Source organism: Mustela erminea, chromosome 17 (genome assembly GCF_009829155.1).
Source record: "Mustela erminea isolate mMusErm1 chromosome 17, mMusErm1.Pri, whole genome shotgun sequence".
Taxonomy (NCBI): domain Eukaryota; kingdom Metazoa; phylum Chordata; class Mammalia; order Carnivora; family Mustelidae; genus Mustela; species Mustela erminea.
Genome location: NC_045630.1, coordinates 16,778,014 through 16,791,016, shown reverse-complemented (window position 1 = coordinate 16,791,016; position 13,003 = coordinate 16,778,014). Strand labels below are relative to the sequence as shown.

The 13,003-nt window shown below is 42.7% G+C and overlaps 1 protein-coding gene across 1 annotated transcript in view; it reads right to left on the bottom strand.

Annotated features, from left to right (window-relative positions):
• The window catches only part of KIAA1614 (KIAA1614 ortholog), a 48,076-nt gene extending 47,002 nt beyond the window's left edge, over positions 1–1,074 (bottom strand). The window contains exon 1 of the mRNA XM_032317192.1: positions 995–1,074. Coding sequence (XP_032173083.1) covers positions 995–1,059 — 65 coding nt within the window. The 5' untranslated portion in view covers positions 1,060–1,074. The remainder of the gene's footprint in view (positions 1–994) is intronic.
• Positions 1,075–13,003: the final 11,929 nt, after the last annotated feature.

The following is a 13,003-nucleotide window of genomic DNA, read 5'->3' as shown; positions in this document are numbered from 1 at the left end:
CGGGGCTCACAGGTCCCAAACTAATGTTCCCCAGAACCCCAGAGTTCCATAAGGTATTAATAGGTCTCCTATGAAAAAGAGAATTCAGGTCCTGTAGGTTTGGGTGATAATATATGCTATGTCATTCTCTTGCCAGGTCATTAGGCCCAGAAGCATTTCGAAGGAAGTCCCACAGTGAAAACTCAACTCAACTAAACCCGCTTACATTTGTCTAACCCTGCCTTTCTCAAAAGTAACTGACCCCAGAAGCCCTTTCCCTCAAAATAAGAGTCAACATCCTGGACACCCACTTGGGATGACCCAACCAGATAATGTCTCAGGTTCCTTGTTCCCGGGGTAGGCGAGGCCTCTCCACCTCAGGGAAGGAGCAGGCAGCAGCTGTACAGAAAATCCAAGATCCCACAGAGAGGTCCATCTGCAGAAAAGGCTCCCTTGGGGGCAAGTGGCAGTCTCTCCCAGCTCCGTTTTATGTTTTTCGTTTTGTTTTGTTTTTAAGAAAACCTCATGCTGGGGCACCTGGGTGGTTCAGTGGGTTAAAGCCTCTGCCTTCGGCTCAGGTCATGATCCCAGGGTCCTGGGATCAAGCCCTGCATCAGGCTCCTGCTCAGCAGGGAGCCTGCTTCCTCCTCTCTCTCTGCCTGCCTCTCTGCCTACTTGTGTCTGTCAAATAAATAAAATCTTTTAAAAAGAAAAGAAAAGAAAAGAAAAGAAAACCTAGTGCTAGGAGTCAGAGACCAAAAAAGGGAGACTTAAAAAAAAAAAAATCTCAGTTTATACTCTGATTCTTTGCCAATTTGATTATGCCAATTCACCTTAAAATTAACAGCCTCCGTTTGCCCATCTGTGAAAAGGGAGAACTAGGGCAGCTTGATTGGCACCCGCTCAACACTAGCCCTCAGAAGTTCCCAACCTGGGGTCCCCAGACACCAAATGGGGAGAAAAGCAGAAGCTATATCTAATATTTAAAGAAGCTGAATGGAAATTATACATTTACCGTGAGACGTGTCTTTGCTTTTGACTGATATTGTATCGACTCAGAATGGCAGCATCGGTTGTCATGGGGACAAGGATTATTATGCAATAGAAATGGTTGGTTTGTTAGGCAATTTTTTTTTCTTTAACAAACTTAGTGTCTTGAAAGTAATAAACAGGTCAGCTGGTAAGAAAAGGTAAAGAGCTCCTGACTCAAGAGGGTGGGCCCCCGACAGGTTTAAAAGCGCTATGGAGGAGAGCAAAGTGGTGGGGGGCACCCAGAGGAGGTTAGAGCGTCCCCAGGGAGTCCCTGGGGGAGACCCAGGGTTGTGTTCGGGAGCGCGTGTCGAGGGTGTGACATGCCTGTCCACAGTGGCTTTTCAGGGCATCCTGGGAGAGGTCTCCGAGGGCCGAGACAGGGCGTGGAGCACTGAGCAGAGGGAGCAGAGCCCATTCAGGTGGGCTCAGGGGTCTGGCCAACGTAGGCTCTATGCTGCTTCTTAGAAGGCCTTCTGCCAGCGCCAGTGTCTGAGGGTTTTCAAGCACTTGAAAGTTCTGACTGAACACAGGCAAAGTCCTGCCCTTTGAGCCGCCTGAGTCACCTCTTCACAAGCTGCTACGTCTAGAGACACAGTCCGTGTGGTTCACGGCTGTTAACCTTCCCTCCTAGATGCCGTTCACTCGGAACAGCCTCACTAGACTCCTGTTCTCCTTTCTCCCCATGGGGCTCCTTCCCCCAACCTTTCTGCCCTAGCATCCAGCTCCATTTCTGTACCTGCCTTGGGAGCTGGGCCCACGAGTCTTTTCTCTCTCCCCCAAGGAAAGCCATGGTGAAAATCACTGTTGGTAGAGCCCTACACATCACCAGAAAGACAGTTAGCTTTTTCTAACTCTTCAGAGAAGCTAAGACAACAAAGTCTTTCCCTTGCTAATATTGATATTGTTAATAATACCTCTTGCTAAGAATTGGGCCATATCTGTGAAAATTTAGAGGAAACGGGAGGACAGCGGACAGGGGGATTCCATCTTCCTCAGGATCCAAACCAGACTGCTGGCTTTAGCTAACTGGCTAAAGCCGGAAAGGATTGTTCTCTAGCGTATCTGAGAACAAAGCATTTTGCTGTGTGGTTTTTTAAAAAAAAAAATTATGTTAAATGCATAATTTGGCGAGGAAGAGTTAGACATTAATTAAACTGTAGGAGAAAACGGGAAAGACATTGGACTAAGAGGATCACTGGGGGCACTGTCTACTGCATCCTTCCAGATTGTCTAAGCTATTTTATAATTCTTTAAGTTGTAGAAAAATGGAGAGTCATGCGAATGACTTTTATCCTCAGAAAAGCCTGTTGTATTTAGTGGATATTCCCATGGATACTGACTAGCAAAATATTGCTGATTTTGCATTTATTTGTAAATGTTTCTCAGCTTTCCAGATGTCTGTATATTTGTGTTTTGGATTCTCTTTTGCCTAGGTGGTACCATGGTACTGGTTCTCTCCTTCATTAATGACTTAAATCACATCTCTGACATGTGTTCCTCTTACAGCTATTACAACTACATGAGAGGCACGATCATGCCCTCTTTTAAAAATTATCTTTTGACACATCCACAGAGAAAGGGCCATGTGAAGAGAGAGTGAGAAGATAGTCATCAGCAAGCCAAGGAGAAAGGCCTCTGCAGACACCAAATCTGCTGACACTTTAATCCTGGACTTCCAGCTTCCAGAACAAGGAAGAATAAATTTCTGTGGTTTAAGCTACATAGTGTGTACTATTTTTTTATGGTAAACTTACCAGACTAAGACTGTATACCCAATTTGTTCATCCATTTACTTATTGGTGGATAGTTTCTTGTTTTCTGTTTTTGGCAGTTAGGAATATACAAAAAATGATCTTTTGATGAATTTGTCCAATTAATATTTCTTAATGTAAACCAGACATTATGGTTGGACACCCAAGGTAGAAAAATAGACAACATGCTAGTCCTTGAGAACAAGCTAGTGTGGGGGATTAGAAGCGGTGGGTAGACTGACAAGTGACCAGATTCAGTAAAGATAAGGAGTGCTCTATTGCTCAGCAATTTAAAAAAGGTTGAGATCTTGCCATTTGCAACAACACGGTTGGACCCAGAAGGTATTAGACTAAGTGGAATAAGTCAGAGAAAGAAAAAATACCATGACTTTACTCCTGTGTGGAATATAAAACACACACAAAAAATGAAGAAACAAAAAAGTAGAAGCAGACCCATACATACAGAGAACAAATGGATGGTTGCCAGAGAAGATGGGGTAGGGAGATGGGCAAAATGGGGGAGGAGATGGGAGCTACAGTCTTCCAGTTCTGGCCTCAGTGAGTCATAGGGATGAAAGGTGCAGATAAGGCCTGTAGCCAATGGTAACGTGATGACGTTGTATGGTGACAGATGGCAGCTGCACTGGTGGGGAGCCTCGCATAACGTGTAGAGTTGCTGAATCACTGTGTTACGCACTTGAAACTAATGCAACGTTGTGTGTTGACTAAACTTCAATTTAAAAAAGGAAGAAAAGAAAGATAAGGAGAACTCTAAAGGTGGAGGGGGTTACTGGTGGCCTTAGTCTGGGTCTTCTTGAAGGAGCAAGGAAGTAATGCTTCTTGGCACCACCTGCCCAGGTGAAGAGCAAGAGGGGAGAATTCTCCGGAGTATCAGCCTCATGCTGGAACCTTCTTGGTGCCTCCATTTTGAGGACAGAGATGAGGACTAGCAGATGGGTCAAATTCCAAAGGGCCTTGTGTCCTCTAATGTACAGAACTGATTGTGGGTAAGGTCTAAAATGACGGAATAGTGTACAGTTTCATTTGTTTATTTTAAGATTTTATTTATTTGTTTGTCAGAGAGAGAGAGAGCGAGCGCACAAGCAGGGGGAGGAGGAGGCAGAGGGAGAAGCAGGGTCCCCGCTGCAAAGGGAGCCTGACGTGGGATCATGACCTGAGCCAAAGGCAGACGTTTACCTGACTGAGCCACCCAGGCACCCTGAGAGCACAGTTTTTGACTTCTCAGTCTCCTGACATACATAGGGGAGCCAATAACCTGGTCCGATAAGTCACTGATGATTTAGAGTTACTGATGAAATGACATGGTTGCACGGGTGTTTAAAAAAAAACAATATAAAATCAAATGACATTCCAGACTATAAGGGAAGAAGGATTAGAAGCAAGGGCACTAGCATTTCGGGGCAGGTTTTCCAAAAGAAGGCAGTGACTGGGAGTTTGGGGTGGACGAGCTGTGAAAGTAAGGGGGAGAAGCCGGCTGAGGCAGGGAGACGCTGCACCGCAGGGCAGGCCTGACCAAACCGGGGCCAACCCAGCATGGAACTCTGGGGTGAATATTGTACCTCTGAGTGTTGTGTGTGGGGACAAGATGGCTGGGCCTTCGTGTCCCCAGAATAAAGTACAGTCACTCTGTGGGCATTTGTCTAGTTAGGAAGGGCAGGTTTTGGGTGAGGCAGCTTTCTGCCCCTGAGGCAGACCCTGAAGGAGCTGTCAGACCCTCAGCCCCCACACCTGGGCCCCACACCTGGGCCCCAAGTCCTTCCTTGGAGAGAGGGGTGCTCGTTGCAATTCCGGGTCCCCTACAGTTCACTCCTTGTTCCATTCAGTTTGCTTTTCCATACATGTTCAGACAGCGTCTCTTCCAGGATTACGGTGAATGCTTCTTCCTGAGGAGAAACTCTGAAAGGGGAGTTAGGATGAGGCACCCCCCGGTGGTGGAGTTGGGTTCTCTCTTCATCACTTACCATTCCTCTGGCTTCAGAGGCTGGTCTGATATGACCCAGACCTCCTCTCCAGGGGACCTGAGCCCCTTTGTAAGCGGAGGTTCTTATAGTTTTCCATTTACCGTCACTACTGGGCAAGAGAGTACAAAAGGTGCCGAGTCACCTGTATTAAAAGATAGTTTTCTTTTCAGGAAAAAAAAAAAAAGTCAGGACCCTCAAACAGATACAAAGAGGGATGAGATAAGTGTATACATAGAAAATTCAAGAAGGTCAAAAGAGCACAGGTATATTTGGCACTAAGGGATATTGGGATGAATTGCAAGTAGGGACAAAATTTTTTAATGCAGTGTGAAATACATCAATTAAAATCACTCCCAGAAGAGACAAAATTTACATATAATTACCTACAATTTACAAAAAGTTAAAAAATTACTTGAAAACAAGGAACACGACCAGATTCTGATAACCTGGAAACATGTGATATAAATGATGATATAAATGATGATATAAATGATACCTAGTGTCTGCGGAAACACAAACATTTTTTCTACCCTCGGGTGCCAAACATAATCTTCCCTGCCCTCAGTGTGTAATAGCAGCCCTTCTGCTTCCTGGTGATCAGGGTCAATGACACTATCAGGAAGGTGATTCCTCTTCCTGCCTGCTGGTGCTTGGACACAGGAAGCCCCCAATTCCTGAGCTCATAATTCAGTGGGATTACCAGTCCTGCAGAGCTGAGTTAGGGGGACAGAAAGCAGAAAGTGGATTAACAGACACAGTGTTAAGTGGAGCTACTCCTGCTTCTGCTCCTTGGTACTCAGACCCTTGTGTCCTTTTTGTGGGCACAGTACCACCATATACAGGTTTTTGTTTCAATGCATGTACCGAACCTTGGAGGATGACACCCATACTCCACGTGTTGCCTCTGATGTGGCACTCTGTGTCTTCACTATACCATTTCGGTGCTCTTCCAGGCTGGCAGCTGAGAGATGGGTTCTATGCTATGATAGAGTGAACTCCACGTTCACGAGCTCTTTCATGGAACCTCTATGCTGTAAAGTTGGTCCTCTGGTTTGAGGTGATAGGATATGGAATCCCATGCCAGTGGATTGAACACTCCACAAACCATATGGTGGTGCTGGTTGAGACTGTGCTGACCCATGACCTGTATATATATATCTATTCTTCTGAGAACAAGGAACAGATATCTGAACTTTCCAGAGCAGGAAGAGCCCAAGGTAGTCAAACTGCTACCAAGTGGTCGGTTTGTCTCTTGAGGAAGACCAATCAATATGGTGCTCTACTGGGGACTCGTTGTTGGTGCTGCTATAGGCAGGATAACTTTAGTGGCAGCAGTAGTCAAATTATCTTTGGTAAGTGAGAGTCTTTGCCGTTGGCCCATGAATAGCCTTCATCACTGCTTCCACATTTTGCTCATGTTTCTGTTGTGCCAACGCTGGAGTGGCTGGTGATAGAGGTTGGCTGAGGCCAGTGGACTGAGTCATCTGTCTACTTGATTTAGTTCTTCATCAATGGTGGATGCTCTCTGGGGACTTGAACATATAATACAAAGATTTTCCTCCTTTGAGTCCTCTCCTATAAGTCCATCCACACACCTTCATCCCAGACCCTTTATCCCTAATTTTCCTGTTTTTCCTCATCAGCTAGCTGGGCGATTTGCCAATATATTCTAACCTTGGGACACTTCTTTTTTCTGCACCAAGGACACTACTCAAAGCTCTGAATATTGTGAGGATTTTCTCTTATTACTATCTTTTAAGGCCCCTCCCCACCGCCCTTCACCCCGTAGGAGGCTCTCCAACTTCAGCTGGCTCTCACGTATGGAGTCAGCCCATCCATGCAACAACTCGGGTTTTTCCCCACCTCTTCCAGTTGGACTTACAGGATCCCTCATCCTGCCATAGGTGTGCCCAGGAAGAGGAACCTCTGGGAAATCATGGTAGGTGACCGGGGGTCTGGGTTACCTGTTCATGCAGGCTGCTTGTACCCTCTCCTCCTGTTGGAGGTCCCACTTCCACTTTATGATGGGTTGTTGCTGGGCTCGTCTCACTGGGTCTTAGAAGACCCTGCATTTAATGGGCAATTTTGGTTACAAAGTACTTGGTGATTCTCTCTACCAGGGCCTCCTAGCAGGTTAGGGGTTGTTTTCCAACAACCTACAATTCCTCACTGCAGATGGCATGGCCTTGCTGCAGAGCCCTGGGGCTTGCCTTGTGATTCTCTCACGGGAACTTGCTACAAAATCCACATGGTGCCTTTCCTCCCCAAGGATACCTCTAATCCCAGGAGGCCTGTCAGATCGTATGGATCTGGACTCCCTGCCTGGTAGCCTGTGCTGGCTGCAGAGTGGTCTTTTCTGCTCCGGGATTCACTTAAAGTTGGCTGCCTTCTCTGTCACGAGGTGCATGAGTCAACGATATCTCTAGGTATCGAATATGCTGACTCGAGAACTTGAAGAGGCTGACCAGGCCTGTTTCCTTCTTCATAGTGAGGTAAAAGATGCAATAATTTGTCTTTGTTTTGCAGATGTCCTGGTTGCTGGACCTGACTCCTGGCCTTCTGCAAATGTTAGAGTTGTGCAGGTACCTGAATTGTTGCAGGGTTTAGCTCCAGCCCTCTGGAACACACGTGTCTTATAAAGGTCTCCAGCAAGCCAGTCATCTCTTGGTTATCTGACTCAATATGTCACTGATGAAATAGATGAATGTGTTGTTCTGTGGATGTCCAGCTGGCATGGGTATGTTTGAACTTAGCATGGCATTGGAGCAAAACTATTAATGTCTATTATTTCCATGGAAATGTGAATTGTTTCTGATCTTTTGTTTTGACTTAAAGAAAAAAGAATGCCTTCACCCAATCAATGGCTGTATACTATACTCTTGAGGTGGTATTGATCTGGTCTAATGAAGATGCCACATCTGGCACTGTGCCGGCAACTGGCGTTATTATACTTGAGATTGTATTAGTTTAGTTACCCTTCCTACTCCATGTGGTTTCTTTAGGGACCAGACTGGTCAAACTAATAAGGACTGAGAGGAGGAGGTAAATAGAATATGGCAATAAATCTCTATTCTCTTCTCCCCACAATATGACTTTACGTTTATTTATACGTGACGGAAGTTAATTTGAGAGAATTCCACTTGGCCCTTTCCAATATGATAGCTCTTATTTTGCAGACCAAGGATGCAAGTGGGGGTTGGGCCAACCACCAAATAGGTCATTCCTATTTGAGTGAGGCCATGGATGCTGAGGATCTCTGTAAACTGGACATTGGTCAGGACTACATTTATTATCTGGCCCTCATAGGACCCACTCTAACATGGGGGCCATGAAGATTCAGGTCTTGGGCCATTAATGACAACTCATGACCTATGTCCAACTGTTCTCAAATGTCTGGGCATTCCCTTTTTCCTAATGGGTAGTTACCTAATCACTATTATGTATACTTGCCATGATATTGCAGTGTTTTCCCTCCTATGGACCCAGTCATCTCTTTTGACAGCAGTTCTGGGTCTGAAAACTGGCTTGCTCAGGTTAAGAAATCGGGCAAGGGATTATGACTTTTTACTGGGGCAACTGCCCTCAGCTTTGAAGTTGCCCATCATTGACTTCTGCTAGTATAAGCTAAGTAGTACAAGCTGGGTGACTGCCCATCTATTTTGTCTCTAGGGACACTGTTATAGGAATTATCTCATACCTCTCTGTGGTTCTGGCCCTCTTGGCTGCCACTCTGACCTTGCCATCAGGAGAGTAATCGTGACTTCTTGGCTTTGGATGGTTTTAGGTTGCCACCTGGCTCTGTTGTTTGAGTTCTATCACCCCTGTTGCTGCTATCAGCCGACATTGTTCGGTAGAGGCATCTTTATAAAGAGTCACCTCTGAATTTTTGGTGATGCTAAGGAACCTATGAACCTCAGGACCTTTGTCCATGGTGTTTCCTCTTGCCCTTCCAGCCATAGTATATCCAGCATGACTGCTTCCCTGAGACTTTTAGCTCCATCCTTCACTGTCTGCAAAGGCAGTTCTGGATTTTAACTCTACTCAACTGGGCCATTTTTTAACTCACGTGGACCATCACTTTTTCCATGCTTCTGGTAGCCATGCTAGTAGCAAGTTTGCACTAATTCCTGGAATCTTTACTATGGAATTAAATTCTGTATCTTGGGGGTGTACTTCCAAGTCAACAACTCTTCTCTATTCAATCTTATATTCTGGCTCCTTTCTTCAGGCATCCTCAGGATCTCCTCCAACTCCTATCAGTACCTGTACTATTTTATGGTCCCTTTAGTGTAGTCTCTATCTTCCCTTAGCTAGGCCAGTGTGGTCCCAGCTGAGTTATGAGGATCCTGAGTGTGGATGTATTGTCTTGCAGAAGAGAAGTCTCTTTACTGTCTCCTATCATGGAGTAGGATTGGGGAGTTAATGAGGATTATGGGGAAATAGGTCTATAGACTCGGACTTTTCCCAGGAGCTTGTGGAATTAAAATCTTTTGGAAGGGGATCCAATTAGATGTTGTATCTGATGTGTCCAATTTTCCTGATAAGGACCCTGACCTTGCATAACAGATCTGTCTTGGTCGTCTGTCTTTGAAATTCTGCTACTCTATTAAGTCCTGGCTTGGTCTTCTTTCTCTCCTTTCTCCCTTTGATTCCTGCTGTAGGAAATGAGAATGCTGTATGCAACTAAAAAGGCCGTTTCACATCTGGCTTTCAATTACCTGATACTTGCCCTCAGTGGTTCATTAGCCTTCTGTAGGCATCAGTGACACTTAGAAAAGCCATCCAATCTTATCGTCCTATAGCTACTGTCTCCTCTCTACATGGATATGTCAGTGAAAACAGAGTCCAACTCTCCAAAACACAATTAAACTTATCATTTCATCTAATAACTGCATTTCTGTATGAGTAGGAAAAAAATGAGCTGTTATATCATTCCATTAGATGCCTAAGACTCCTAAAGACAAAAGGCCATTTAAGATTATTTTTCAGTTTAGTGAAAAAGTTAAAAAAATGTTTCATCCTTGAAATATGTTTGTCCTAAACTCTTACACACGTTAGTCTTAAGAAGAATCATGTTCAGGAATCCCAAGAAACCCAGACAGAAAAACATGCAATCACACAAGCCATTCGCCAATGACAAAGGAGTCAGCAAACTGTTGGAAAACAGAGCTTGTAATAATGAAAAAAGGACAGAGTTTGTAACCAATCACTTATTTTCTTTTAAAAACACATAACCACATTAACTTTTTGCTTTATACAACCATCTAGAAACTATAAAACAGTACCACGTTGTGCATTTAACCTACTTATCAAGAAGGGAACTCCACACATCGTAAGAATTCTACCCATATAAGAAGGAAAAAGGAGACAGCTAATAGCATAGTCACAGATACAACATGAGTCCAAGCAAGCATCAATTCTTTGACGTCACCTTTTCCATTTACCAGAGTGGAGAGAGTAAGAAAGAAAGCAAGGGAGAAAAAAAGAGGGAAAGAAGCACCCACAGAGGACTAATCACATTCCATAGTTACTTTTGACAACTATAGCTCAGGGTTTCATAGAATAGTATCATTTGACCAACACAATGTGGTAGGGGGGTGAAGGAAACATGAGTAGAGGGAGAGGATTTGAAAAGACAGATACATTTTACACCCTATTCCCCTCCTAAATAGTCTTCATTGATACAAGCTTCTGTGCTAATCCAGAATATAGCAAGAAATTAATCTTAATGTGATAAAGCTTGAATTCTGCTCTTTTTGCAAATGTGAGTGGATCACAATTTTACTTTACACTTCAAAAGAATAACAATGCCATGACAATTACAGCATTCTTTCAGGATTCCCCATGATCTTTCTCCCTATTCCCACCATGCTGGTGTTGTTACAGGACAATCAGGGAAATTGGGGTAGGAACTTCAGGAAGTTTGGGTAGTGAGATGGAATCCTTGCTCTTTCTTTTAAGTCCACACCTTTCTGATAGTAAGTCTTCCCTCTGATTTGGGTGGTCCAGAGGAAAGGGCATAGGAAGAACTAAGGTAATGTGGTAGAAGTTTAGTCAAGTAACTGGTTTTGAAGGTATACAAGATGAGACTGTAATTAGCAGACACACTGAATCCAAGGCAAACAATTGGTTATTTGATTGTCCTCCTTAGGTTGATGGCACCATAAACAAACTGAAGGTGGCTTCGATATACTAATAAAATAAACCAAAGGTCTGCTACAAGGAAACATATTTTAGATGAAAATAAGTATAATGATTCTTTTCACTTCAGGGGAAACACTCATCTTGTCCCTCTTACTTCCTCTTCCACTGTAAGTAAGCAAATATATGATGGGAGGTTGTTTTTATGGGGCAACTCAGTATCAGAGTTTTGCCAGTTTCATACAAGAACGGCCATTATGAAGTGTACCAATCAGGAGGCTCATCTCCATTCCCAGGAAAACTACTCATATTGCTTAAATTAAGCTCTTTCCAATCTAATGAAATTTTACTTTTTCAAGTGTGGTGAGTAGAGTGTGGTTTAATGCCAGTTAAATTACTGGTCTGTAGCACTGACCATTACAAGCTTCTTAGGGTCTAATATAATCAATTCTATCCCACATTATCACTGTGCTCTGACATTGTATAGATTGCAAGTATAATGCAGAAAGTTTGCTTTTAAGATTTACTATCAAGACTGATTCCTGAAATGTAGAAACGTATTTAAGTAATTTGCAAAATCTCATTTTAACTCTCCTAATCATCATAAGAAATAACATTTAGATGCATTATAAAATGAAATAAGCTGATAAATCTGATTTATTCTTCTTTACCTTTTTCTGAAGTGCTACCATAACTTGTATTGTCTTTACCTAGAAACTACGGATTTTATATGTAATGATGCTGGCTTTATTAGATTTGAGAAAAGTGTGGCAATTTTGTAGTTGAAAAAGCCATAGATTCAACATGATTTTTTTTAATCTGAGAAGCAATCTTAATTAAAAAAATTTAAATATGTTATATAGCAAGAAGTACTTATTTTCTGAGAAAGGAAAATTTCATGCAAATTAAGGAGAACTGTATTCTGAAATTTGTTTACCAAACAGTGCAATCACTTTAGAGAATCTTAAGTTTTTGAATAAAATAATGCCATGGATAGGGTTATTTCCTAAATTAGTTTCCTTAGGTTAAGAAGTTTTCCTAGTCATTACTTAGGAAATTGCATTTGGGCATTATTTCCTAAATAATGCAAAGGAATAAAAGAAAATGATGGGAACATAAAGGCAGGGCTCTACCAGCATAACCACTAATGGAGAGACAGAGAGGCAAGACTGATGCCACTGATTTCACACCCTTTTTAACTGCCCTGTTTCTTGCTGCCACAATCCAACACCTTCCCACTCTTCTCTGCTATCTCCACAATCATTTTAATTTCTTCACCTAAATGTCTGTTAATCTGATGCCAGTAAAAATCAGTAATAGGTTACTTTTTATTTTTAACTCGCCTTAGTTCACCTCTTAAGAAAGGATGCACTGCTTTCTGTAGTTATGAATGTACTTTGGTCAGACTATGGTGGAAGGATACCCTATATCAACAACTTACTTCTGGTAAAATCTATTAAAATCTTAAAACTCTCATGCTGAAAACTTTGGGGAGTTGCAGATCCTGGGGGCTAGGCCTCATTTTCCTTAAGAGGCCATACAGGAGACTGATGAGGAGACTGGCATACTCTCACAGCATTGCTTCTGACTCTGAAGCTGAGCAGCTTTCTTAAGTAGAAAAATGAGAGACACTGGAAAAGAAAGTTGCATATGGGTTTTCAACTTCTTTCCATTTTCCATAAAATTACCATTATAACCTAGTTAATGATGACTTAATTTTATCATTTTATTGTCTCTCTGTATGGCATGAAATCATCAATGATTCCATTTTAATGGTATAGGCAGCCTTAAGCATAGGTGCATGTTTGTGAGTAGAAAATAAGCCATTTTTCTTTGTCTTCTGATTTCTCTATACATATCAATGAACTTTATTCATTTAATACTTCCTTTTTATTCCTTTGAAGAGTATTTAAACTGATTCTCAAATAAAATAAAACTAGAATTTCTAAACCTAAAATCAGATGAAGTTTTACCTTTGGTTAGAATGCTACTCCTTTAAAATGACTCTGTGATATTAATTTCCTAAAAGTTCTGAGAGTTTCAGTGTACAGACATCTCCAATAAAGCATTAGGTAGGACACAGCATTGGCAACTGGTAGGGCATTTAAAACTTAGAAG